This window comes from Phoca vitulina, unplaced genomic scaffold, assembly GCF_004348235.1.
Source record: "Phoca vitulina isolate PV1807 unplaced genomic scaffold, GSC_HSeal_1.0 scaffold59, whole genome shotgun sequence".
In the NCBI taxonomy this organism is placed as follows: domain Eukaryota; kingdom Metazoa; phylum Chordata; class Mammalia; order Carnivora; family Phocidae; genus Phoca; species Phoca vitulina.
The window spans coordinates 7,809,154-7,833,130 of record NW_022589762.1 but is presented as its reverse complement, the minus strand read 5'-3'; the positions used below and the strand labels follow the sequence as shown (position 1 = coordinate 7,833,130).

General features: G+C 46.4%; 1 protein-coding gene across 1 annotated transcript in view; it reads left to right on the top strand.

Moving 5' to 3' along the window:
• Nucleotides 1-23,977, top strand: part of LPCAT3 (lysophosphatidylcholine acyltransferase 3) — a 38,245-nt gene that overhangs the window by 12,597 nt on the left and 1,671 nt on the right. The window contains exons 2-9 of the mRNA XM_032390799.1: nt 19,150-19,257; nt 19,782-19,888; nt 20,468-20,561; nt 20,714-20,751; nt 21,406-21,584; nt 22,377-22,485; nt 23,241-23,327; nt 23,428-23,594. Coding sequence (XP_032246690.1) covers nt 19,150-19,257; nt 19,782-19,888; nt 20,468-20,561; nt 20,714-20,751; nt 21,406-21,584; nt 22,377-22,485; nt 23,241-23,327; nt 23,428-23,594 — 889 coding nt within the window. The remainder of the gene's footprint in view (nt 1-19,149; nt 19,258-19,781; nt 19,889-20,467; nt 20,562-20,713; nt 20,752-21,405; nt 21,585-22,376; nt 22,486-23,240; nt 23,328-23,427; nt 23,595-23,977) is intronic.

Sequence of the window (23,977 nt, the reverse complement as noted above, 5' to 3'; positions counted from 1 at the left end):
AAGCAGGGGGGGCGGCAGGCAGAGGGAGAAGCAGACTCCCCACTAAGCAGGGAGCCCGAAGCAGGACTCAATCCCAGGACCCTGGGATCATGACCTGAGCCGAAGGCAGACGCTTAATGACTGAGCCACCCAGGCGCCCCCAGAATATGCAAATTCTTAAAGACAGAAGGTAGATTGGTGGTTGCCAGGGGATGAGAGGAGGGTTGAATTGGGAGGGACTGCTAGGAGGGGTGGGGTTTCTTGTCCGGGTAATGGAAATGTTCTGGCATTAGGCGCTGGAGATGCTTGCACAACATTGTGAATAGACCAAAATTCACTGAATTCTACTCTTAAAAAAAGACTAAAGAGGGACTGTGTATGATCTCAGGTAGAGAGCGAACCCAACAATTACACCTATTCAGATTCATGAGGACAATTACAGGGTGTAATGCTGTTACCTTTCCTCCTGTTAGAATCTTGGTCTAAGAAAGCATTTATTGTTTCATTTGCTGAAATGCCTGCTGAGAAAAGTCTCACCTACCTTGTTTGTATTTACAAAGATTAGATTTGGCAACTCTAAACACAAGAGAGAAATTCTCATGACAAGTATTTGGGAGCATTGGAGAAAGAGCAGCTAATTAGCGCTTGGCAGTGGGACAGGGCAACCCTTGGGCAGCCCTAGGCCAGATCAGGTCACAACAGGAGCAAAGGGCCATTTCTCCACTGAAGACCAGTGCCATAAATTAAAAGGGGGGAAAAAACCCAGGTTACTACACACTAGATAGACATTTTTGAGAGAGAACCTATATCATGTAAAATCCAGAAAGCATTAAAAATGGATGATAAGGGGCGCCCGGGTGGCTCAGTCATTAAGCGTCTGCCTTCGGCCCAGGTCATGATTTCAGGGTCCTGGGATCGAGCCCCACATTGGGCTCCCGGCTCTGCAGGGAGTCTGCTTCTCCCTCTCCCTCTGCCCCTCCCCCCAATCGTGCTCTTTCACTCTCTCCCTCGCTCTCTCCATCTCAAATAACTAAAATCTTTTTTAAAAAATGGGGGATAAGATACTTCAGGTCTGTACAGGGGAAGGAAGAGGAGAAAACAGTAACAGGACAGGAAAGGAAGAGAAGGGGCAGACCCATCAGAGAGCAGGAAAGGGGGGTGCGCTGTGGAGGCCCTGGCCAGCGCACTGCTTCTCACTGTGCCTGTAAAGGGCCTGTTTTCCCAGGTGCTAAACATCTACGCTGGACGATTTCTACAATCCTCTCCTCTCCTGGACTTAAATAGATGCCCCTGCTATCTGAAATACACTGCTTTAGCATATGAACTGCAGGGCACTTCATGCCCCCCTCCCACCGCAGGGTCAGCCCCTCCCCGCCCTTCCCCGCCACTCCCAACTCTGGCTGCATTCCCTTGCCTCCTGTAGTCTCTTGTACACCACCTTTCAGCCACGGTATGTCGGACTGTTAATGAATGAGGAGGAGGGGTTGTAGCACTCCCTTACTCCACACGCTCACCTAGGGGTGACAGTGTATCTCCAGGTCCACACTGACAGGCTCAGTGCCCCTTCTCTTCAAAATTGGCTTCCCACATACCACCCTTGCATCCCACGTCCCAGCTGGCTCTCCCTGCCTACCAGTCACAGTCCTGTCAGAGCCTTCTCAGCCTCACCCCTCCTCAGGCCTGTGTAGCCACTGACAGCCAGGGTCCCACTGCTGCCAGACGCCTCACCCCCAGCCTAAACCCCCACCGGAACTTATTGGGGAATATGCCTGTCACTTGGAAGACCTTGGATGAAGCCCTGTACCCACGGGATTCTGGGAGTAGAGGAATTTTCTGACCTATGCCTGGTTTTGTTGTGGCGGTTGGTTTTTGTTTTTGTTTTTGTTTTTTAATCCAAGATCCAAATCTTGGATTTGGGACCTGGAGCTTATATAATCTTGGGGACCTTTTTTCAGAAAAAGGATACAAAAATGGCTTATAAGTTTCATAAATACATATGACCATGGGAACAGGTTGTTAGCTCCCACCTCTACCACTGCCCCACCCCCCGCCTCCAGGGCCTTAAAAGGGGCCTCTGCAAAGGAAGGGCCTTGAAACTGAAGCTTTATTAGCTTCATGGCCAATGGGCTGCTTCCTGGGAGTATGAGGTGCAATTCACAGACCTTTAGTTTTGAAACTTGCTATAGGTTTAATTTACTTTTTTTTTTAAGAATTTATTTATTTATTTGACAGAGAGAATAGCAAAAGAGGGAACACAAGCAGTGGGGAGTGGGAGAGGGAGAAGCAGGCCTCCCGCCGAGCAGGGAGGCCGATGTGGGGCTCGATCCCAGGACCCCGAGATCATGACCTGAGCCGAAGGCAGAGGCTTAACGACTGAGCCACCCAGGCACCCCTCATATGTAAATATTTTTAAAATAGCCTCAAGGACGTCCATGTATGACACTTTTACAGATATTTTCGCTTTTAATCTGTAGAACAGCCTGCAATATGGCTGGCACTTTCCCTATTTCACAGATGAAGACATTGAGATACAAAGGATCTATTCGCCCCAGCTGCAGAGCTGAATTTCTGAACTAAATGACTCTTGATTCCTGAGTCCAGGGATATTCTAGTTGGTCAGATAATCAGGCAGGAAGTTGCCACCATGTGGTTTAGTAATTTACAAAGAATTAAAATGTGATAAAAATGCACTGAATATGGGCGACGGGGGGTCATTTTATCTTTGCTCGTTAAGGCATTTTGGTGTCTTAAAGCAGCTCAAAGTCAGCCTTGAACAGCTGTTGTCCCTGTTCCACTAAAAGGGAGAAATGCCAGTCAACAGCCTCTTTGAGCTTTAACATTCCTTCAGTCTATAAGTATTTGTAGAATAAGCTTCCTAAGTTTTAGGAAAAAACAGTTCTCTAAAGTAACAAAACAACTACATGACCATTCGAACAAACTAGGAGTATAGAAAAATACTATACCCAGGTGTTCAGACATGTGGATCGTGTGCTTGATGTCCCTGCTGCCATCTAGTCAGACTTGAAATGCTCAGGAGACCTCGCCATGATGGATGGCTAACTCCGGGACTGAGAAGCTAGCGAGAACCTTGGCGTGGCTAACTCCCTGTGGCATGACACAAAACAGCATTGGTGACATCAAAGTCAGTTTTGTGTCGTATCCTAACTTTGCAGCTTCTGTAGCAGGTTTTACCAGTTAGCCAACATGTGTGTCCATGAGCCAGCAGCACTAAGCTTAAGATGGCCTGGCTTATTACTAAGAGCACTTGGCTTAAATGGAGCAATTAAAGAATTACTTTTGGTAGGACTTGGGGGCAGCTCGGGTTTAGGTGGTTTGGTTGGGTTAATTGACTAAAAAACTAATATTTCTTAACCTTCATAGCAAACCCTTTTTCTTTCTTTCTCACAACTAAGAGCCATCCACTAGTTTACCTTTGAAATGTCCCCTCTATTCTTTTATCCCCAGGACATTTTGATCACTTGTCCCAGTTTTCTTGAATCCTGTATCAGAGTTGTCAAAATGTTTGAGATACTCAGCAGGAGGAAACTTTCAGAAAGAACTGCTGTATTCTTACTGCATTGCATGAGGACAGGGACAGGGAGTCCCCAAGAATTAGATTAACAAGGCCAGTACAGGAGAGCATCTACATTTAACATTAAAATGTAGTTTTGCGGGCAACTGGGTGGTTCAGTCGGTTGAGCGTCCAGCTCTTGATTTCGGCTCGGGTCGTGATCTCGGGGTCCTGGAATTGAGCCCCACATTGGGCTCCCTGCTCAGTGGGGAATCTACTTGTCTTCCTCTCCCTCTGCCCTTCCCCCTGCTCGCTCTCTGTCTGTCTCTCTCTCAAATAAATAAATAAATCATTGGGAAGAAAATGTAGTTTTTAATTGTTTTTAGATAGGAAGATAAGCAAACATAAACATGAGTGTGCATGTGTCTGCAAACAGATGCTTGAATATAGATTGTAGCTTTAAAAGCACGCAGCTAGTTATTAGTGATTCACTTGCAGGTCACTGCCAAGTGCCAAGGCATGTGGCAAAAATATCAGAATGGAAATCAAGTGATGTGGATTCTAATTTGAGCTGTTCTCTGTTAACCTTGAGCATGCCGGCCATCCCCTTTGGGCCTCCGTTTCTTATCTAATGAGGTTTTGGAGTCAGTGATTTCTAAGATTTCTTCAGATTCTAAGAATCCGTATATCCCGTGAATAACCATTCAGCATATGACAGCCCCAGCTATACAGGATTGTCTGTCAGAGGGTGGAAGGTGTGTTGGCAACTTGCCCTTACTGTCAACAAGCTTACTCTGGTGAAGAGAAACAAAGGATCAGTTCTGAACAAATTCCAAAGGTGAGAGCTTCATCCTCACCTAAATGTCCACAATCTACAAGCACTCTACAGAGTGCTGCAGAGTGATCAGTAACTCAGCATACGTGCCTAATCAGTTACCAATCAATTAAATAGACAGTGTCAAGCAGTGTCCTTCCTATTTCTATGTCTTCCTTTTCTCTGCATAGTTGTTTAGCACAAGGAATTTCCACTTTGGTGGAAAAAGAATTGAGTGGCAGATCTTCAAAGTAGAAGTAATTATGATAAAATTATTGCGTGAAAGTATTTGATAAAAATTAATTACTACAAACAAAAATAAAAAATAAATTTCAAATAAGCCAGGTTCAAAAGCAATCCTATTTTATATTCTGGTCTGTGATTCTTAAAGAGATTCTTAAATCTCTTCAAATTTAACTGAAATCTGATAGATCCTTTCAGTATTGCCCAAAGCAAAATACCCATTATCTATGGTAACCTTCCATAGTCTAAAAAAATTACAACATCCAGGTAGGATAAGGATGAAACTGAGGTTTTTTCCAGCCATCTCTAACTGGAAATTCCAAAGAGTTGCCATAATCTTGTCAGTAAACAGTCCCCAAGAGCAGTGCTGAAGGCTGAGAAAGAAACAGGTAGACAAGAAATAGAGATGATGAGTTAAACCGTGATTCCTAGGAGATTGACGACAAAAAGGACTAAGTGGAATTGACCAGTAGCTAGAAGCAGCAGCAAAGGGACAGAGGCAGGGTGGGGAGGGGCGGCTAGAAGGGGAAAACGGAGAGCCTGAGCTATTTGAAGGTAGAGGAAATCATGTGCTAGCAGTTTAAGTCGTGCACCTAGAGGTAAAACCGGAGTTGAGCATCCAGCTGCATCAATGACTCGCTGCTCAGCACAGACCGGTTAGCAACTGCTTTGATGTGTTTGCTTGTTCAGACACTGAAGACAATAATATTATTTCTTCGAATAGTTATGAGGATTAAGGGGGATAATGTGTGTAAAGTGCTTAACTCATGACGCATAGTAAGAATTCAGTAAAGGTTCATTGGTATTAACTGGTGTCAGTGACAATAATAAAGGAAGAAGGAGAGAATAAGAAAGCTAGGGAGAAAGACCGGGAAGGAAGTTCCCTGTAAAGACTGGGATGGGTAGAATTCCGAGGACCCAAGGGGAGGAGGAGATGTTTAGAGAGGAGGGAGGGGCGCCTGGGTGGCTCAGCCGTCTGCCTGCCTTCGGCTTGGGTCATGATCCCAGGGTCCTAGGTTCGAGCCCCATATCGGGCTCCCTGCTCGGCAGGGAGCCAGCTTCTCCCTCTCCCTCTGCTGCTCCCCCTGCTTGTGTTCCCCCTCTCGCTGTGTCTCTCTCTATCAAATAAATAAATAAAATCTTTAAAAAAAGGGGGGGTAGGGAGGGACATCTTCCTCTGAATCTGGAGAAAAGTATATAAAAGCCTGGATTTCAAGCGGAGCTTCTTAAGTTTTCTCACGACAGTTCCTGCAGACCATGGTGGAAAACGCAATAAATGTGTGCTCTTGGGCTCGGGGGCCCTTAGCAGACAGTGGCTGTTCACAGAAACACCGTTGAAGTCCCATGGTGTGTCTTTCAGATACAGGGCAACTGCACATTCTGTTGTGTATGATTTACTTGTTTTCATATAATGAAGTTACTTACCAGTTAAATTGATTGGAATCGTTTCTGCAAAACTTCTCGTAAAGCAGATGTGCCACACTTGTCTCGCAGCCTCCATCAGCCCCAGTCGGAGCAGCTCGTACTCAGACAGTGATAGGCATGAACTGACAGCCATATTTCCAATCAGAAGTCAGAGCTCTCTGCCGTGTCCTATAGAATTGCCAATTTCTGGAGAAAGAAATGTGTTTCGCAGCCGGGGGGAATTGCCCACTGCTGTTTTCAGTAACCTTTCCGAAGAGGGAGGCTTGCCTCTGGGTGATTGATGCCCTGGGAATGGGCTGTGTTTCCCCTCCAGCGCCCCTCCACACACGCCCCACATTGTGCTTCCCCTACACTGCCATTCTTCCCAAGAATGGCCCCCATCACCCCCTTCAGTGAGGAGATTAAGGTTCTTTTCGTGAACTTCGGCCTCCGCCTTCCATGTTTCTATGCCAGTCTCCTTGCCTGGCCCTCCAGCCTCAGGGGAAGAGCCAGGGTTCTTTCCTCCTTTCTAAGGTAAATCCTTCCTCCTCTGGCATACCCAGTCTCCTTCCACTCTACTGCTTTCTTCCATAAAACACATGTGGACAGAATGTCTCTGTTTGAGAAACGGTTGACTTCACTCAGCGGCCATGCTCTCTCGCTGACCGTTGTTTACTGCCAAACTTCTTGTACGGGTAGTCTTCATATCCAGACTGCATTTCCTCTTTATCCACTCACTGCCTTCTTAGCTGTCCACTTTCTCCTGGCCTCCACATCCATCGTGCTGCTGCCATTGCAGAGTTCCTAATAACGTCACTGTGAGTTCAGTGACCTTGTCCTCTTCCCCACCCTCCTGGGGCTCTGTAAGGTCTGATGTGATTAAATTCCTTTCCTACTGAAATACTCTTCTTCCTTTCTCACACATCCACTTCCCTGATTTACCTCCTTGTTTTCCTGTTTTATCTCAGTTTCTTTTGCTCGCACTCCCGTGAATTACAGGCATTTTCCAAGACTCAGCCCTGGGCCTGCCCGCCCTTTTGCGGCCTATCCCTGGGAGAGCTTAGCTTTTTTCCTGGATCTTTACCAGCAGCGGCACCACCAGAGCCAGCTCGCCACTCCAGTCTTTGTGTCTGTCAGTGGCACCACCTTCTTCTTAACCTCCGAGAAGGGAAACCTCAAAGTCAGGAGTCTTCGTGTTGGGGTACATGTACTCTAGGGGTACACAGAGACTTTCCAGGGGATACATGGGCATGGATAAGGAATCAGTTTCCAGATTTGCAGCTTCCATATGTACTCTTGTCTACAACGGATATGCTCGAGACTGTCTGCTCCAAAGGTTCTCCTTTCCCAACTCCCTAAAAGTCACCCTTTAGCCCTTAGATAAGGGGGAAAAAGTCATGGTGGGTTGCCCCAGGGTATAAAAATTTCACAGGATGCCACAAAAGTAAAGCAAAGAGGAGCAGCCCCCTTTTTTTTTAATTTTTTTTTTTTTAAGATTTTTATTTACTTGAGAGAGAGAACAAGCAGGCGGAGCAGTGGAGGGAGAGGGAGAAGCATACTCCCCCCTGAGCAGGGAGCCCGATGTGGGCCTCAATCCCAGAACCCTGGGACCATGACCTGAGCCGAAGGCAGACGCTTAACCGACTGAGCCACCCAGGCGCCCCTTGACTATTTTTTTTAAGTATAGTTATATCTAGGTGACAAATTCGTGGCAACCATATCTATCCATCTTAAAACTAGAATTCAGAAATGAGATGGTTGTTCTGAGGGGGATATATTAACATGTTCACTGGAACTTAAAAATGAGCTTAGACATCTTTTGACAGAAAGGAAGTCTGATGGAGCTGATTAGCCTGCCATTGGCAGACATTTTCCATGTGTACTTAGAGCACAGCTTCAACGGACTTATAAAAAACACATCATTTGCTCTTGTTTAAGCTTATAAATGACAGATGGCAACTTAAAAATATGACAGGGGATATAGAGTTTTTCATATTTTAGGGGCCGTTCGAGCAAAAGTCTTGAAGACCATCACAGTGGCTCACTCTTTAATGTGTCCTTTTCCGTCACTCCCCACATCCAGTCAATCCTATTGATTTTTTTTTCCTATTGTGTCAGTTTCAGACTCTGCTGGGTTTTCCAAAGCTTCCTGTCCGCTCTGTTACGCTATATTACCCCTCTTGTAGTTAGCCCCTCTTGAAGTGACTCTTCCAGGCTCTTTCCTACCTCTGTGTCTTTACATTACTCTCCTCCAGCGGAGTGCTCTTTCCTTAACTTTATTCGTCGTGCTGCTCTGGTCATTATTGATCTCTCTCCTTTCTAACTTCTACAGCGTTGGCATGCAGTTAGCACTTACAGAACATCAGTGTTTGATAGCTCTTTTCTCTCTCTCTAAAAAGCTCCTTAAGAGTTAAAAAATATCTCTTTCGATTCTGCAACATCCCCTTTTGCCTAATGCAGTGCTGACCACATAATGGATGTTTGATAAATATTTTATTGACTGCCTAGAGAATAAAGTATTCTCTCATTCATTCTTTCATTCTCTCACCCATTCAGCACATATTTTTGAGACCTTTTCTGTACCAGGATTTGTGCTAGGCCCTGGGGTACAGCAGGGGAAAAAATAGACAAAAATCCCTACTTCCAAAGACTGATAAATAAATAAAATACATAGTGTGTAAAAGAGTAATAAGTGCTAAGGGAGAAAAAAGAAAAGTAAAGCAGAGAACAGGAAGTATGTGTTGGTGGCAGGTGAGGGTTGGGGGAGAAGCGTGCAATTTTAGATAAGAAGGTCAGGGAAGGCCTCACTGATAAGGTGACATTTTAGTAAAGACCTGAGTGACTTGAGGTTATCTGTGCAAAGAGCATTTCGGGCGAGGAACCTATTAACGTGAAGGCTCTGGGGCCGGGCCTGCCTGACTACCCAGAAGGGAGAGCTTTGGCTGGGGCAGAGTGGTGGAGATGAGTCAGAGGAAGCTCGGGCTGGGAAGGGCAAACAGATCCTGTAGGTTCTGGGTGGATTTTGGCTTTTGCTCAGTGAGATTGGAGGCCTTCCGAGGGTTTTGAGCAGAGAAATGAGCTGATCTGACTTACGTTATAGTAGAAGCCCTATGGGTGCTGTGTTATGATAGAGGCAAGAGGTTAGTCAGGCAGCAAACTATAATAACACAGGCCAGAGATGGTGTTGGCTTGGACCAGGGGAAGAGGTGGTCAGATTCTGGGTTTACTCTCAAGGAGAACAGACAGGATTTGTGGACTGATTGCGTTGAGGTGGGAAGGGGGGCAGGTCAAGAACCGAGGCAAGGTTGCAGGTTTCAGTCCTAAGGGAACGAAGGCTAAGTTGCCGTTTGCTGAAATGGGGCAGGCCAGGAGAGGAGTAGCTTTAGTGAGGAAGGTAAGTCAGCAGTGCCTGTTGAATTTGAGGTATCTGTTTAGGCATGCGCCTTCTCGAAGTGTTGATTAGTCCATACCAGTGTGGGGTCCAGGTGACAGGTCTAGGCCGAAGACGAAAATTTGGGAGACTTCGGCAAATGGATGGTATTTACGAGAGTGCAACTGTGACGGGATCGCTGGGCCCTTCACTGCTAAAGCAGGCATGGGGCAGTCTCCCGTTTACTGAGCTTCTGGTATGTACCAGGCTTAATATACAAACCCTAAGCTAGATACTTGTTTTACTGAGGAACGAAAAGGTTAACAGAAACTGAGGACAACGAGGTTAAAGATCAACCAGCCTGAGGTGACAGCTAGTAAGTAGCAGAACGGGGATTCAAACTGAGCTCTGTCTTAACTCCAAAGTCCGTGTTCTTCCAAGCATCCAGCGCCTTAATTCAACAGTACATTGCATTTTGGAAGAAGTGCTCTTGGCAAGCCAAAATCAGTATCTTTATAAAGTAAATATGCTATGAATCTTCTTTTGAAATGCAGATAGAAAGGAAACCCCTTAGTCATTTGGTTGTCACATGGAATGAAGATTAGATTCAGAAGCTCTGATATCCATTTGCCCCAGAATTTCTCAGAAAAGGCCTGCTTTTCTTCCCACTAACTTTTTTTTTTTAAACGAGAAATATGAGCTAAGGAGAGTGGTAGGGGTCTGAGGATATAAAGGGGAGAAAGGCCATTAGCGGGGAGGTGAAAGGAGGTGTTTGGAAAACAAAGGTTGCCCCGTTTCCCTCCCTCCCACTCTGTGTGAATGTGTGTTTGTATAAGTCTATGACCACCTACAATATTTAGTTAGCACTGTGCTAACTACTTTATATACTTTGGCTTCTTTAGTCCTTAGAAACAACTCATTGAGGCAGGTGCTATCCCCCATTTTACAGATGAGGAAACTGATGCTCGAGGTCAAACAGCTACTAAGTGTCCATTACTGTTGCTGATCAAACAAAAGTCAAGTGTACAGGATAGTGTGCTATGGGAGATCCAAAGACACAGGAGGCCTTGAGGAAAAGGGATTGAACATATAAAAATTGTAGTATAAAATAAAAACGTACGGAGTGGCATATTCTAGTATATAATGATTTACCAAACGAGTCTTAGTCCTAAGTGCCATGTATTTAAGGCATGAATCCTTAATACACGGGTCATGAGTTCACTGTGGTCTGAGGTAGCCTTACAGAAGGAAGCACTTGATCTGGGTTTCCGAGAACGGGTAGGATTTCACTTGGTAGAGGAGTGGTCGGAGGTGTTCCACGCAAAGGGATTGGCATGAGCTAAGGTCTAGAGACAAAAGACGTAAGACATGTTTGGGTAAAAACTAGCAGATCGGGTTTAGTTGCAGCAGAGAAATGGAAGCTCTAACTAGAAATGTGGTTTAGAAGATAGACGTTGAGTCTCGGGCTTAGGTGCTGGTCCTCTGGTGAGTAGTCATTTGAGCAGGAGTTGAAGGAAGAGTGCTCTGGTGGAGGGTGGCTGGCAGCCTGAGGCTGCAGGAGAGATCAGGTGGGAGGTCACAGCAGGAGCTCAAGGGCCGAGCGCTTGAAGGCCTTACCTGCAAACGGAGCACAGAGAGCAAAGTACACGACCGTGGCGAGAACCATTGGAAAGGAGGGATGTCCAGGGAACCAAGGACAGGGAGGAGGCAAAGACACCTTCAGGCTTTTGAATGTGGTTATGTGACCTGGAGAATGGGAGCCCCATAAATAAAAAAAAGAAGCCAAGAGAAGGCTGAGCAGGGGGAAAGTCATGTTTTCGTAAAGACAGAGATGGTATGAGATACCAAACTAAGAATGCCCCTCCAGGAAGTAGGAAATATGGAACTGAAACTTGAGAAGCTAGGATTAAAGATGAAGATGTGTTTGTCTTTGGCATGAAGATCCTATTAAGGTACAGGACATTAGATGTGGTTTCCAAAGAGGCAGAGTAGCGAGCACGGTGGAGGGTCAACGCCGAATCCTGGAGATAGCCATATTTAGGAACCAGAGAAAAGGCGTCAGTGAAGGAGAAGAAGAAAGATGGGTCATCGATGCGATCTATTCAGATTGTACCCGCCACCTCTTGCCAGTCAGAGCAAGGCCAGAAAGTGAGAGCAAACATTTAGGAACTTTTGTAGCCTGTGACTTGTATTTTACAAAAGTATTGGCCCACAACAGATGGGAAATTTAAAAAACAGGTCTACACCACCAACTGAGAGAAGTGCAGGGTTAGAGAGTAAGAGGACTGAGAGACCCACTCTTAGGTATATACCTGAGAGAACAGAAAATGTATGTTCACACATAAACTTGGACACGAATGTTCCATAGCAGCATTATTCAGTAATACCCAAGAAGTGGAAACAACCCAAATGTCCATCAGCTATTGAAAGGTTAAGTAAAATATGGTATATCCATACAAAGGACTATTATTCAGCCATAAAGAAAGAGTAAGGCACTGGGAGCATATCTTAACATAGAGAGGAGTTGAATCACTATGTTGTACACCTGAAACTAATAGAACATTGTGTGTCAACTATACTAAAATAAAAGAAAAATTTTAAATGAAGTATTGATATGTGCTACAACATAAATGAACCTTGAAAACATTATGCTAAGTGAAAAAGGCCGGACCTAAAAGTCCACATATTATATGACTCCATTTATATGCAGTCCCCAGAATAGACAGTCCATACAGACAGAAAGTAACCCCGGTGGCTCCCAGGGTCTAGGGACAGGAGCGAATGGAGAGTGACTTGGTAACAGGTATGCGGTTTCTTTTGGGGAGCCAGAAATGTTCTGGAATTAGATAGTGGGATGATTGCACAACCTTGTGAATATACCAAACACCACTGAATTCTACACTTTGAAATGGTGCATTCTATGGTATGTGAATTATACCTCAATAGGAAAAAAAAAAAAATACAGGAGGGCGGGGCGGGTGAGTAAAGCAGGGAGGAAGCCAAGGCCTGGATTTGGGCATTATAAGAAGGAAGATGAAGCGAAAACATCATTCCATATGTCAGCAGTTCAGCAGTTCCCCAATTGTAGTCCATGAATCTCTAGGTTTGCTGCATTGACCTTTGCTCTGATGGTACAAAAGCAGTGTGGGTGACTGCTGGTGCCCTAGCGTGAGTCAGGGCAGGGATACCAGGCTGCACTCGCAGTCCTTGTGTTCTTCAGTGCTGCACACTCTCAGCCCCCCTCCCCCCAAAGAGGGCCAGGTTCACTTAAGAATGTCCTTGATGGGGGCGCCTGGGAGGCTCAGTCTGTTAAGCGTCTGCCTTTGGCTCAGGTCATGATCTCAGGGTCCTGGGATCGAGCCCCACCTCAGGCTCCCTGCTCAGCGGGGAGTCTGCTTCTCCCTCTCCCTCTGCTGCTCCTCCTGCTCATGCGCTCTCTCTCTCTCTCTCTCTCAAATAAATAAATCTTCAAAAAAAAAAAGAGAAGGTCCTTGGTGAAGCATAAACATTATGAATTTTATTAAATCTCAGCCCTTGAGTACACGTCCTTTTTTTTTTTTGTAAAGATTTTATTTATTTATTTGACAGAGAGAGCACAAGTAGGGGGGACAGTAGAGGGAGAGGGAGAAGCAGGCTCCCCGCCAAGCAGGGAGCCCGATGTAGAGCTCGATCCCAGGACCCTGAGATCATGACCTGAGCCGAAGGCGGACGCTTAACGACTGAGCCACCCAGGTGTCCCACATCTTTTTAATACTCTGAAGAATCGAGAAGTCTGCACAAAGCACTCCTCCTACATCCTGAAGGGCAGAGGCTGTCTGGAGGCAAAGCTCTTGTGCTGTGCTTGAGCTGCATGGTGAATGAACAGCTTCTTTTTTTCGTTGAACACCATTTTTACTTGAAAGAATGACTGACAGGCCAACCGTGGTTGTTGAGACTTGGGCATTTGGCAGATAGTTTCTTGAAAATGTACAAAGTGAGTCTGTCACTTTAAGGAAAACAACTGACAGTATTTGTTGTCAGTACTAAAATTCAGGCTTTCAAGTGAAAATTTGAGTTTGGGGGAAGTTGTATCCGTCACCAGGAGCTTGACAACTTCCCAATATATGAAGACTTTGCTGCTGGAAATCAGTGGTGATATTAAGAAATAGGATTTTTTTGGTATCGTATTCTGACACAGGTCAATATTTGGAAGATCTGCCTAAATCAGTGAACGAGTATTTTCCAAATGACCAATGCATGGTGTTAACAAAAATCACGCCTGGGTAAAAGATTCATTCAAAGCACATGAGAGGCCAGTGGATTTTAACATAACACATGGAAAGTTCACTGATATGGTTGCAGAACCCATATTGCAACTTAACCTTTAAGAAACTACTTACTTGTCCAGTTTGGGTATAGTATCAAAGAATAGTATTCAAAATGATGTGAAAAGGCTATTAAGATTCTCTTTCCAACTGTATATCTGTGAAGCCAGGTTTTCTTCATATGTTTTAACCAAAACAACATATTAACAGACTAAATGCAGAAGCAGATTTGAGAACCCAGCTATCTTCTATTGAGCCAGACAAAGGCCAGAAATTTGTAAAAATGTAAAACAGTGCCATTCTTCTCATTAAATGGCTTTATTTGTTTGTTTTGGAAAATAAGAGTTGTTTTCATTAAAAGCATGTTATTTATATATTATGTCATCAGTTTACTGTTTTTGAATGAATTGGCAATGAAATACTTTACGTTTTTCTTAGTTTTGTTTTCTAACACAAGAGATATTGATAGATAGTATCCACACTGACAAATGTCGTTCGAGGTCGTCCTCAGTTAGTTTTAAGAGTCTAAAGTGGTGGGCGCCTGGGTGGCTCAGTCGTTAAGCGTCTGCCTTCGGCTCAGGTCATGATCCCAGGGTCCTGGGATCGAGTCCCACATCGGGCTCCCTCCTCGGCGGGAAGCCTGCTCTCCCTCTCCCACTCCCGCTGCTTGTGTTCCTGCTCTCGCTATCTCTGTCTCTGTCAAATAAATAAATAAAATCTTTAAAAAAAAAAAAAAGAGTCTAAAGTGGTCCCAAGACCAAAACGTTTAAACACCCCTGCGGTGTGCTATGGATGTTATGTCAACGCTTCGCATGATGTTTGAGGTAGTTGTCTTTTTTGACAAAACTGGTATTATTATCAGACTAAGCCAACACATAGCAGTTCTGTCTAATCCTATTTTCTCCCGCACACTTGGCAAAAATGCTCTATTTTCTTTTCACCGGGGTCCTATGAACCACTGCCTGATCAAACGGGGTCATATCCTAGTCCTCCAGAGTCCAGAAATAGCTATATGGGTTGAAAGGTCAAAGAAATCTATCAGACTGTAATGTAAACAGCTCATTTCTGTTTCTTCAAATGAAACTTCAGAACCTGTGGGATTGATAAGTAATTTCACAATTATTATACAGAAAATAAGGAGTTCCATGAGCAATCTCAGTTGTGACAGATCCTGGTTTCTGACTCAGCTGGCACTTGGACCCCAGTAAACATGCAGTGACTGACTGGAGAATGTAGCTGGATACTTCGTGACTCCCTGAACCTCTCAGGAGGACCCAATTCAGTGTGCTTTGAGGTTCACAGTGTTTTGAATGCCCTAGTTTTTGCTGTTGGAACGTTCCCATTCTAGTAGGGGATCCTCAGGTTTAGTGTTTATGTTAGATCTCATCCTGTATCTGCTAATAAGTTTCTGAAGGCCCCCCACCCTTTAAAAAAATAATCAAAAAAGAAGAAACGGTTACAGTATAGCCAAGCAAGTTCTTATGTTTCATAAACAGGGTACCTGGAATCAGTGGGCGTTGAATAACATTCATCAAAGGAATGAATGAGCCAGTGATCCACAGGATATCTAGAAAATTAACTAGTTGCATGAAGCTATAATTTGTTTATAAAACGGGACGCCTGGGTGGCTCAGTGAGTTAAGCATCTGCCTTCGGCTCAGGTCATGATCCCAGGGTCCTGGGATCAAGTCCTGCATCGGGCTCCCTGCTCAGCAGGGAGTCTGCTTCTCCCTCTCCCTCTGCCTCTCCCCCTGCTTGTGCTCTCGCTTGGTCACTCTCTCTGACAAAATCTTAAAAAAAAAAAGTGTTTATAAAACAAACCTCTGCTTGTTTGGTGCTATTAAAGGAAGACCATAACCCCCAGTGAAAAAGCTCAGAATTCGGGCGCCTGGGTGGCTCAGTTGGTTAAGCGACTGCCTTCGGCTCAGGTCATGATCCTGGAGTCCCGGGATCGAGTCCCGCATCGGGCTCCCTGTTCAGCGGGGAGTCTGCTTCTCCCTCTGACCCTCCTCCCTCTCATGCTCTCTGTCTCTCATTCTCTCTCAAATAAATAAATAAATAAATCTTTAAAAAAAAAAAAAAAAAAGAAAAAGCTCAGAATTTTATTCTCAGGACCTAGTACGGACCGCTGCCTTGCCTTAGGATTTTTAGTAAAGCATTGTTTCTTTTTTTTTTTTTTTTTTTTAGATTTTATTTATTTATTTGAGAGAGAGAATGAGAGAGAGCACATGAGAGGGGGGAGGGTCAGAGGGAGAAGCAGACTCCCTGCTCAGCAGGGAGCCTGATGCGGGACTCGATCCCTGGACCCCAGGATCATGACCTGAGCCGAAGGCAGTCGCTTAACCAACTGAGCCACCCAGGCGCCCAGTAAAGCATTGTTTCTTAACCCTGGCTGCACATCACCATCCCTCAGACCTACCGAATCAGACTCTCCGGTGGGTGAGTGAGAGGAGGTGCTTCTGTTGGCTTTTAAAGATTCTTCAGGTGACTACAGCCATTATATTAAGCATTGGCTCCCATGAAAAAGCCTTAAGACTCAGAAACAGCTTGTAGGACAACACCCTCCCCAAAACAGCACATACCTGCAGGGCAGCCTGGCTCCGAAGCCCGCAGAGCTGAGTGGCAGCCAAGAGCAAGATTTGATGTTTACACACTCAAAATCAGCTCTGGGTTGTCCCAGCAACTCGCCCCCCACAGTTCCTTCTTCCTCTCTGCGGCTTCATTCTGGGCTTCGCTGTTCTCTGTGATGATCTCAGTGTTTTTGGTAACCTGGCCTGCTGCGTTGTTATTTTCCTACCAACTGCTCCATCTTCTTCTGTGTTTACTAGTGTGCACTAACACTTCACTTAACCTGCGTGGAACTCAGCAGCCCCCACCACACCCCCCACATATACCTGAAAACAGGAGAAAAGGGCATGAGTGGCCAGGACAGATGTCACTAGGCCTATGCACTGTGTCTGTAAGGATAGCACCCAAGACTCTTGCTCTTACATCTTTTTTTCTACACCTTTAAAACATAGTTATGGTTTCTAAGGCCTACGGTAAATTAGAAATAGGGAAAGGAACTATCCTTGGCAGGCACACAGAAAAAGCTCAAGAAGTGACTCCTGATCCGAGTAGCCAGGAAAGGGGCATAAAAGCTCTAAGAAATGGATACAAGAACTCAGAATGCAGGACAGTGGAGGGCCTACGAGGTTGAGAGCAAACAGTTTTATACACCTCAATAGGTCATGACGGTACTCTAGAGTAATTATGGCCCAGATCACCAAGAAAATATTAAATTACATTCAACTTCAGGAAGCAGGGTAATGTATGTTGTTTTTTGTTTGTTTGTTTTGTTTTTTAATTTCAAGCATTCGAAATGGTTTTAGGGCTTCCAATTGGTTAAAGGTCTTCATGCCTAAAGGTAAACTCTTGGCTATCTAGAACTTATTTATCAGTACTTTAGATATTTAAGATCTACCCTATTTATTTTTTTTAAGATTTTATTTATTTGTCAGGGAGAGAGAGAGCACAAACAGGGGGAGCTGCAGGCAGAGGGAGAAACAGGCTCCCAACTGAGCAAGGAGCCCAATGTGAGACTCGATCCCAGGACCCTGGGACCATGACCTGAGCCGAAGGCAGACGCTTAACCGACTGAGCCACCCAGGCAGGCATCCTGAGATCTGCCCTATTTATTGCTTCTATTCATTTATGCCCCTGTTCCTAAAATATTAAAAAGCAGGGCGCCTGAGTGGCTCAGTCGGTCAAGCGTCTGCCTTCGGCTCAGGTCATGATCTCAGAGTCCTGGGATGGAGCCCCATGTCGTCAGGTTCCCTGCTCAGCAAAGAGTCTGCTTCTCCCTCTCCCCCTCCCCCTTTGCGTGCACGCTCTCTCTCTCTCTCAAATAAAGAAATAAAATCTCTAAAATAAAATAAAAAGCAAAAGATTTAAGGCAATCAGACCTTATTCTATATGCTTTCTAGTACCTGGCTCTGGTTCTTAGCAAAACTTGCTGCTAACCTGGTGCTCTGTCCCTGCCAAATTTCCGCCCATGTGATGTGTAATGAGACTCAATCCTATTTCTTTGCTCATTCATCTGACTGTGAAAGGGTCATAGATGTCTCCCTGTCCCTTGAGCTAGTAATCCTATATCCCGTCATCTCAGCTAGCGAGAAAAGAAACTGTTACATGCCACCTCCTCCCTCATCAAATGCTCTATAAATAGAGTACCTGGCATACAGTAGGCTTTTAACAAACGTGTCGAATGAATGAGCCAGTGATGCACAGGGTATCTGTAAAATTAACTACTTGCAGGAAGCTGTAAATTTGATAAAGAGCCTAGCCCACGATGAGAACAGCAATCCAAGAAAATCAGCAGATCCTGGCACCAAGGAGATCAAATAGTTGATACACTCTTACGTGAAAAAAAAAAAAAAAACAGGATATGTAAGTACCCAGGCTGTGTTGGTAAGTTAAAAGAAAAAAGTATGGGAAAACAGACTAGCAGGACATAGGCCAATATATAACACAGTTATCCATCTTGTTATTCACTTGATAAATAATTGAGCATTTTCTCTGTGTGTAACACTTTTCTGAGCGTTGCAGAGTTAACCAAGCTCACCACCATATTGCCCATGAAAAATAAGCTGCAATCTATAATTTGACGGCAAGAATTGCAGCAACTGTAAACCATGAGCAACTCAAGAACACTAATTACGCAGTGGTAGGATAGGTGAAGTGTCCTTCCAGAAAGACGCGGGGATTCCAGTTCTTTGCACACACACGACTGTTGTAGGAGCGTTGCCGAGCACATGAGCCAGACTGCTTGCTAACACTGACTGTGAACGTGTAGTAAAACCTCGGAACGTGCTCATTGTAGTTGAGGAATACCAAATGTTACTGACCCTTTTTAATTCAGCAAGCCGCCTTTCGCCCATTTATGGCCCAGCCTGAGATACCCCTTGTAGTTCAGTCATGGCCCTGGGACCGTGCTGGGAATCACAGCTTTAGATGACATTTTTCCAGGATATTCACATGGATTCATAACACAGTTGATGCCCAGACCTCAGTATGTGAGGAGTATGCAACTGTATATGCAGGCAGGAATCCGACTTTACAGCCGGATATGAATTTACATTTGTCCTCTTCATAAGCTGATCTTACTCTGCTAACAGGACAGGTGATGACATCAGATCATAAAGGTGTAAAAGAATGTCCCCGGGCATAGTTGGGCACTCTTAATTCCTTGAATCATTTGGAAAAACGCAAGAGAAAATTCCTAGCAATATTTAATAGGCTATAAGGGACACCTAGTCTGAGGACCCAGTTTTATATTGACTCCATATAAAACTCCTTTCTTCAGTTTTAAATTTGTATTTGCAAAGAGACTTCTGATTCTTGGGGATGCTGTTATCTTTGCCAACGTCCGCATAATATACAGATTTTCCACTCTGGGCTGCATTTCATGCCAGCTAAACTTCCAAGACAAAACCAGGAGGGCATCCGGCATGGGTAACCCTCTTACTGATTTTTCTCCCCTCTAGGTTACCCCTTGGCTGTGTTTTTTCGGCGTTACCTTTTCTTCAAGGACAGCTACCTCATCCATCTCTTCCACACCTTTACAGGCCTCTCAATCGCTTATTTTAACTTTGGTAAGTGAACTCAGCAGTGGCGCCGCGATTGGAGGGAACCTGGGAAGGAGCAGACTTGAACAGAATTTCTGGAGAGAATCTGATGGCTAGGGAAGTACAGTGCTCTGCTTGCAAAAAGAGGGTTTGTATGCGCAGGAACAGAGCTTAATTTTCCTCTTATGTACATTCCTCTCCCAGATAATATTTTGAGAGCTGTTACCTCGGCCTGACCCCATCATTTTCTCTGCTGGGGCTGTCAGCGGATGACAGATGCAAGCAGCCTTCGTCAGGAGCATCCCTTTAGCTCAGACATTCAGAAATGCCGTAACTCCCCGACAGTCCCTTATACTTATACAATTCATTTCCTTCCCTCTCTCCGAAACATGAGTCTCTTTTCGAAGAAAAAATCCTCACACCAAAGTTTCTTCTTTAAATTTAATTCTCCTTGTGTTTAGAAGTTTCAGGAAGGGTGGAAATGCAAAAAACAAAAACAAAAAAACCCCCAACAACCACAAGCTAAACTGTGCTCTCCCCTCTGCCTCCAGGACATCAGGTCTACCACTCCCTGCTATGCATTGTGCTTCAGTTCCTCATCCTCCGACTCATGGGCCGCACCATCACTGCTGTCCTCACTACCTTCTGCTTCCAGATGGTAACCGCGCCGCTCCCTCGGCAGGCAGCTCAGACCACAGCCGACAGCACTTCAGGGGTGGGGGGACGTCAGGGACTGTGTGGCACAGCAAAAGGGAACTAAGAGATCCAGTTTCTAGTCCTTTCTCCCAGCATCACTTCCGCAGCCCAACTTCGGGTAGGTCACTTTTCACGGGCGCCAGGTGTCTCATCTGCAGATGGCAGTGGTGATATTTTACCTGCCTCCAGGGAGGGGTGCCAGCTAACCCCCTTTGCACAGGCCTGGGCCACTCGGGTTCTCTGATTAGCCCAGTTAGCTGGCCATGAGGGGTGTCGCTTAAAGGCAAGACAGGAAGTCAGCTTGGAATGAGCTACCAACTCTAAGCTCTGAATTCCCCGTTTAGCCCTCATTCTGCCGAGAAGCCTTGAGCAAGTCTCTTCCTCTCTACGAATTCAGTTTCTTCCATTTATAGGAACTTAAAAGCCTTTAAGGAGGAGACCAGGAGAAAGGAAAAATGAAAGAATACGGTGGATTTCAGAGCAGGGAGAAAATAAAGAAACCCTAGCAGGTGGTAGAGTAAATTCTCTCCCCACCCCCCAGGTCTACCTTCTTGCCGGCTATTATTACACAGCCACTGGCACCTACGATATCAAGTGGACAATGCCGCATTGTGTCCTGACCTTGAAGCTGATTGGTGAGTGCTGGCTCGCTGCCTTCCCCTTTTACACCTAGGCTCCTCCCCGTCCAACCGTGTTCCCCCTGGTCCGCTCCTGGCTACGCTCAGTCCACAGGCCACGTCCTCAGTGCCCTCCCTCTGTTCTACCCATGCCTTCTCTCTCTGCTCAGGTTTGGCTGTTGACTACTTTGACGGAGGGAAGGATCAGGTAAGTACCCATTCCTCTGCAGAGAGGTTAAGGAATGTAACCAGAGGGAAGGAGAAAGGCTGTTGCTACCAAAAGACTGCACCCAGATGCCAGGGCAGAGCCTCTCGCCCATGCCCAGCCTGTGTGAGTTCTGTTTCAGAGAGCACTGAGCAAGGATCAACAAATCTAATTTCCCCGGATCCAGCTCGTGCCCAAAGTCCAGAGATCAGTGCCAGCCTGGCATTTGGAAAAGCAGCAGCCCACTGTTGCTAAGTTACCCCCGCACATCCTCATTTCCATGTGAAGCAACTCCTTTTCTCCATATCGTGCCCTCAAAGAGACGGCTATCTTTTTTTTTTTATGTTATGTTAGTCACCATACATCACATCATTAGTTTTTGATGTAGTGTTCCATGATTCATTGTTTGCGTATAACACCCAGTGCTCCATGCCGAACGTGCCCTCTTTAACACCCATCACCAGGCTAACCCATCCCCCATGCCCCTCCCCTCTAGAACCCTCAGTTTGTTTCTCAGAGTCCATCGTCTCTCATGGTTAAGAGACGGCTATCTGAACAAGCCCGGTTCCGTGGGGCACAAGGGTGGGGAACACGCAAACTGGTTCTTGGGGGGAGATGCAAGGCTATCCTGAACCATTCGTTCTCTTCTCGGCATAGAATTCCTTGTCCTCTGAGCAACAGAAATACGCCATACAGGGTGTCCCTTCCCTGCTGGAAGTTGCTGGTTTCTCCTACTTCTATGGGGCCTTCTTGGTAGGGCCCCAGTTCTCAATGAACCACTACATGAAGCTGGTGCAGGGACAGCTGACTGACATACCAGGGAAGATACCAAACAGGTAAATGCCCCTCTTGGTCAAGACCTCTGTATGGGTGTCTCACCCAGTACAAAGCCACTTCTAAGTGACTTCCTGAAGGCCAGCCCCGGCCGCGTTCTGCAGCGTGGCCCTGGCTCACAGGCCTGTGCCACGGCAGGGACCGGACTGTCATAATGGGCACCGGACCTGCTGCTGGCGGCTAGCGGGCCCTTTTCAGCTTAGATCCATTCTGACCCCGTAGTGCAAACATAAAAATTCACTTTTATGCCACAGGATTTTGCCTGAACAGTCACGTCCCTGCCTTTACCAAAAAAAAAAAAAAGGAAGAAGACTGTTAAATAAATATATATATATATATATATATATATATATATATATATATCTCACAGTAGAAAAACTTACCGGAAAAAAATCCCTTTCCTGAGAAGTTGCCTGGCCTGTGTTTGAGCGTCAATTCAGCCAGGGTAGGAAAGAGCAGATTGAGACTCGGTCATCCTCCTGCCCTCCGCACTGGCCTTTCAGCCCCAGTGTGGCCGGAGAGTGCCGGCGAGGCCGCCCGATCCATAGCACCCCCGAGGGGACGCGCCACAGGCTCGTGCATGCTGTTCCCCCCCACCGCCCTGCCCTTCCCCGGGACTCGTGGGGTGCTGCGCTCACCACTCCTCAAAGCCAGCCACGTAGAGCTGCCGAATATCGGCTTTGCACCGAGAGCTCCTCACCCTGCACACTCTGAAACACTTCTCTCCATAATTTAAGGTCAGCGGGTGAAGGGAAAAGCCTCTGCCCGTTGTGACCCTGCTTGTTCCTTTCCAGCACCATACCTGCTCTCAGGCGGCTGAGTCTGGGCCTTGTCTACCTAGTGGGCTACACTCTGCTTAGCCCCCACATCACAGAAGACTATCTCCTCACTGAAGACTATGAAGTGAGTGGTGACTAATGCTGCAGCAGCCTGGCTGCATCAGAGCTAGAAACGGACAGGCCAGGATCCCTGTAGATAGCCAAGAAGTGGGTCATACCATCGACAAATGCATGTTGGTTTTGCTCTAGATCTGGGCGAGTTGGTGTCCATGCCAGCCGGGCCGGGACATGTTCATCAGCCAGCACTGAACGACCTTCGCGGGCACAGGGCTGTGCCAGGTGCACGTTTAGCACCCCTTACCTCCCGTGGGAGCAGCTCCTAGCTTGGTTTATCGCAGCCAGGGACTCCTTGGAGCCTCGTAGCTTCCAGTCCTCTCCAGCCTGTTTTCTTCTCTTGATAGATTGGGGGCTTCTAGGGAATTCAAAACCCAAGGGAGGGGGAAATGCTGGCTTTTGCTCCTGCCCAGCTGAAAGGCTTGCAGCAGTTCCCTACGCGCTCTGGGTAGGTTTGCCTCTTAAATTAACATTGACCGTGGATATCTCAGCGTCCCTCAGTACTTGGTGTCCTGAATGCTCGGGGCTTTAGAGGAATTAGGGACAAGGCTGTTTCTGGGACTCTCCAAAGAAAAAGGTGACTGGCTGTTCGCTGGGTTCCCTGCGTACTCCTCTTAGCCTGTTCGAAGGGCTAAGCCAGCAGGCCGCCAGGTGGACGCGCAGTGGTCAGCCACGCGTTTGCAAAGGAAGAGCATTAAGGGAAATTTGCCTTGCCCAGGTAGTACCCCTAACGTCTGGCCGTTCTCTCTTCTCTCTTCTCTCAAGAACCACCCTTTCTGGTTCCGCTGCGTGTACATGCTGCTCTGGGGCAAGTTCGTGCTGTACAAATATGTCACCTGCTGGCTGGTTACCGTAAGTAGAAAAGATGAACCCGGGGCCTCGTGCAACAAGCCGTGGGGCGTGGTGGGGAGGAGCATAGCTGGAAGGCTCACAGAGTGGCTCCTTCCCTCAGGAAGGAGTGTGCATTCTGACGGGGCTAGGCTTCAACGCGTTCGATGAACGTGGAAAGGCCAAGTGGGATGCCTGTGCCAACGTGAAGGTGTGGCTCTTTGAAACAACCCCCCGCTTCAGTGGCACCATCGCCTCATTCAACATCAACACCAATGTCTGGGTGGCCCGGTAAGCTGCTGGAGGGGACGTCTGGGCCCTAGCTGCTTCCTTCCGCTGCTTTCCCAGATTTGAGGGCACACACGTACTGTCTGTCTTTCCCCACTTTGGGTAGAACCTCCAGTCATCCTCACACCCACCCACACTTAGTTTTGTCCCCGCTCCCATCCCCCCAAAACCCATTCCTGTCATATTTGCAAGACACAAGCAAGACCCAGAAGTGCCTTGAGTTTCGTTCGTTTTTTAGAGAGGGAGAGAGCGAGGGGGGATGGGGAGGGGCAGAAAGAGAGAGAGAATCTTACACAGGCTCTGTGCCCAGCGCAGAGCCCCTGCAGGGCTTGATCTCACGGCCCTGAGATCATGACCTGAGCTGAAATCAGAAGTCAGACGCTCAA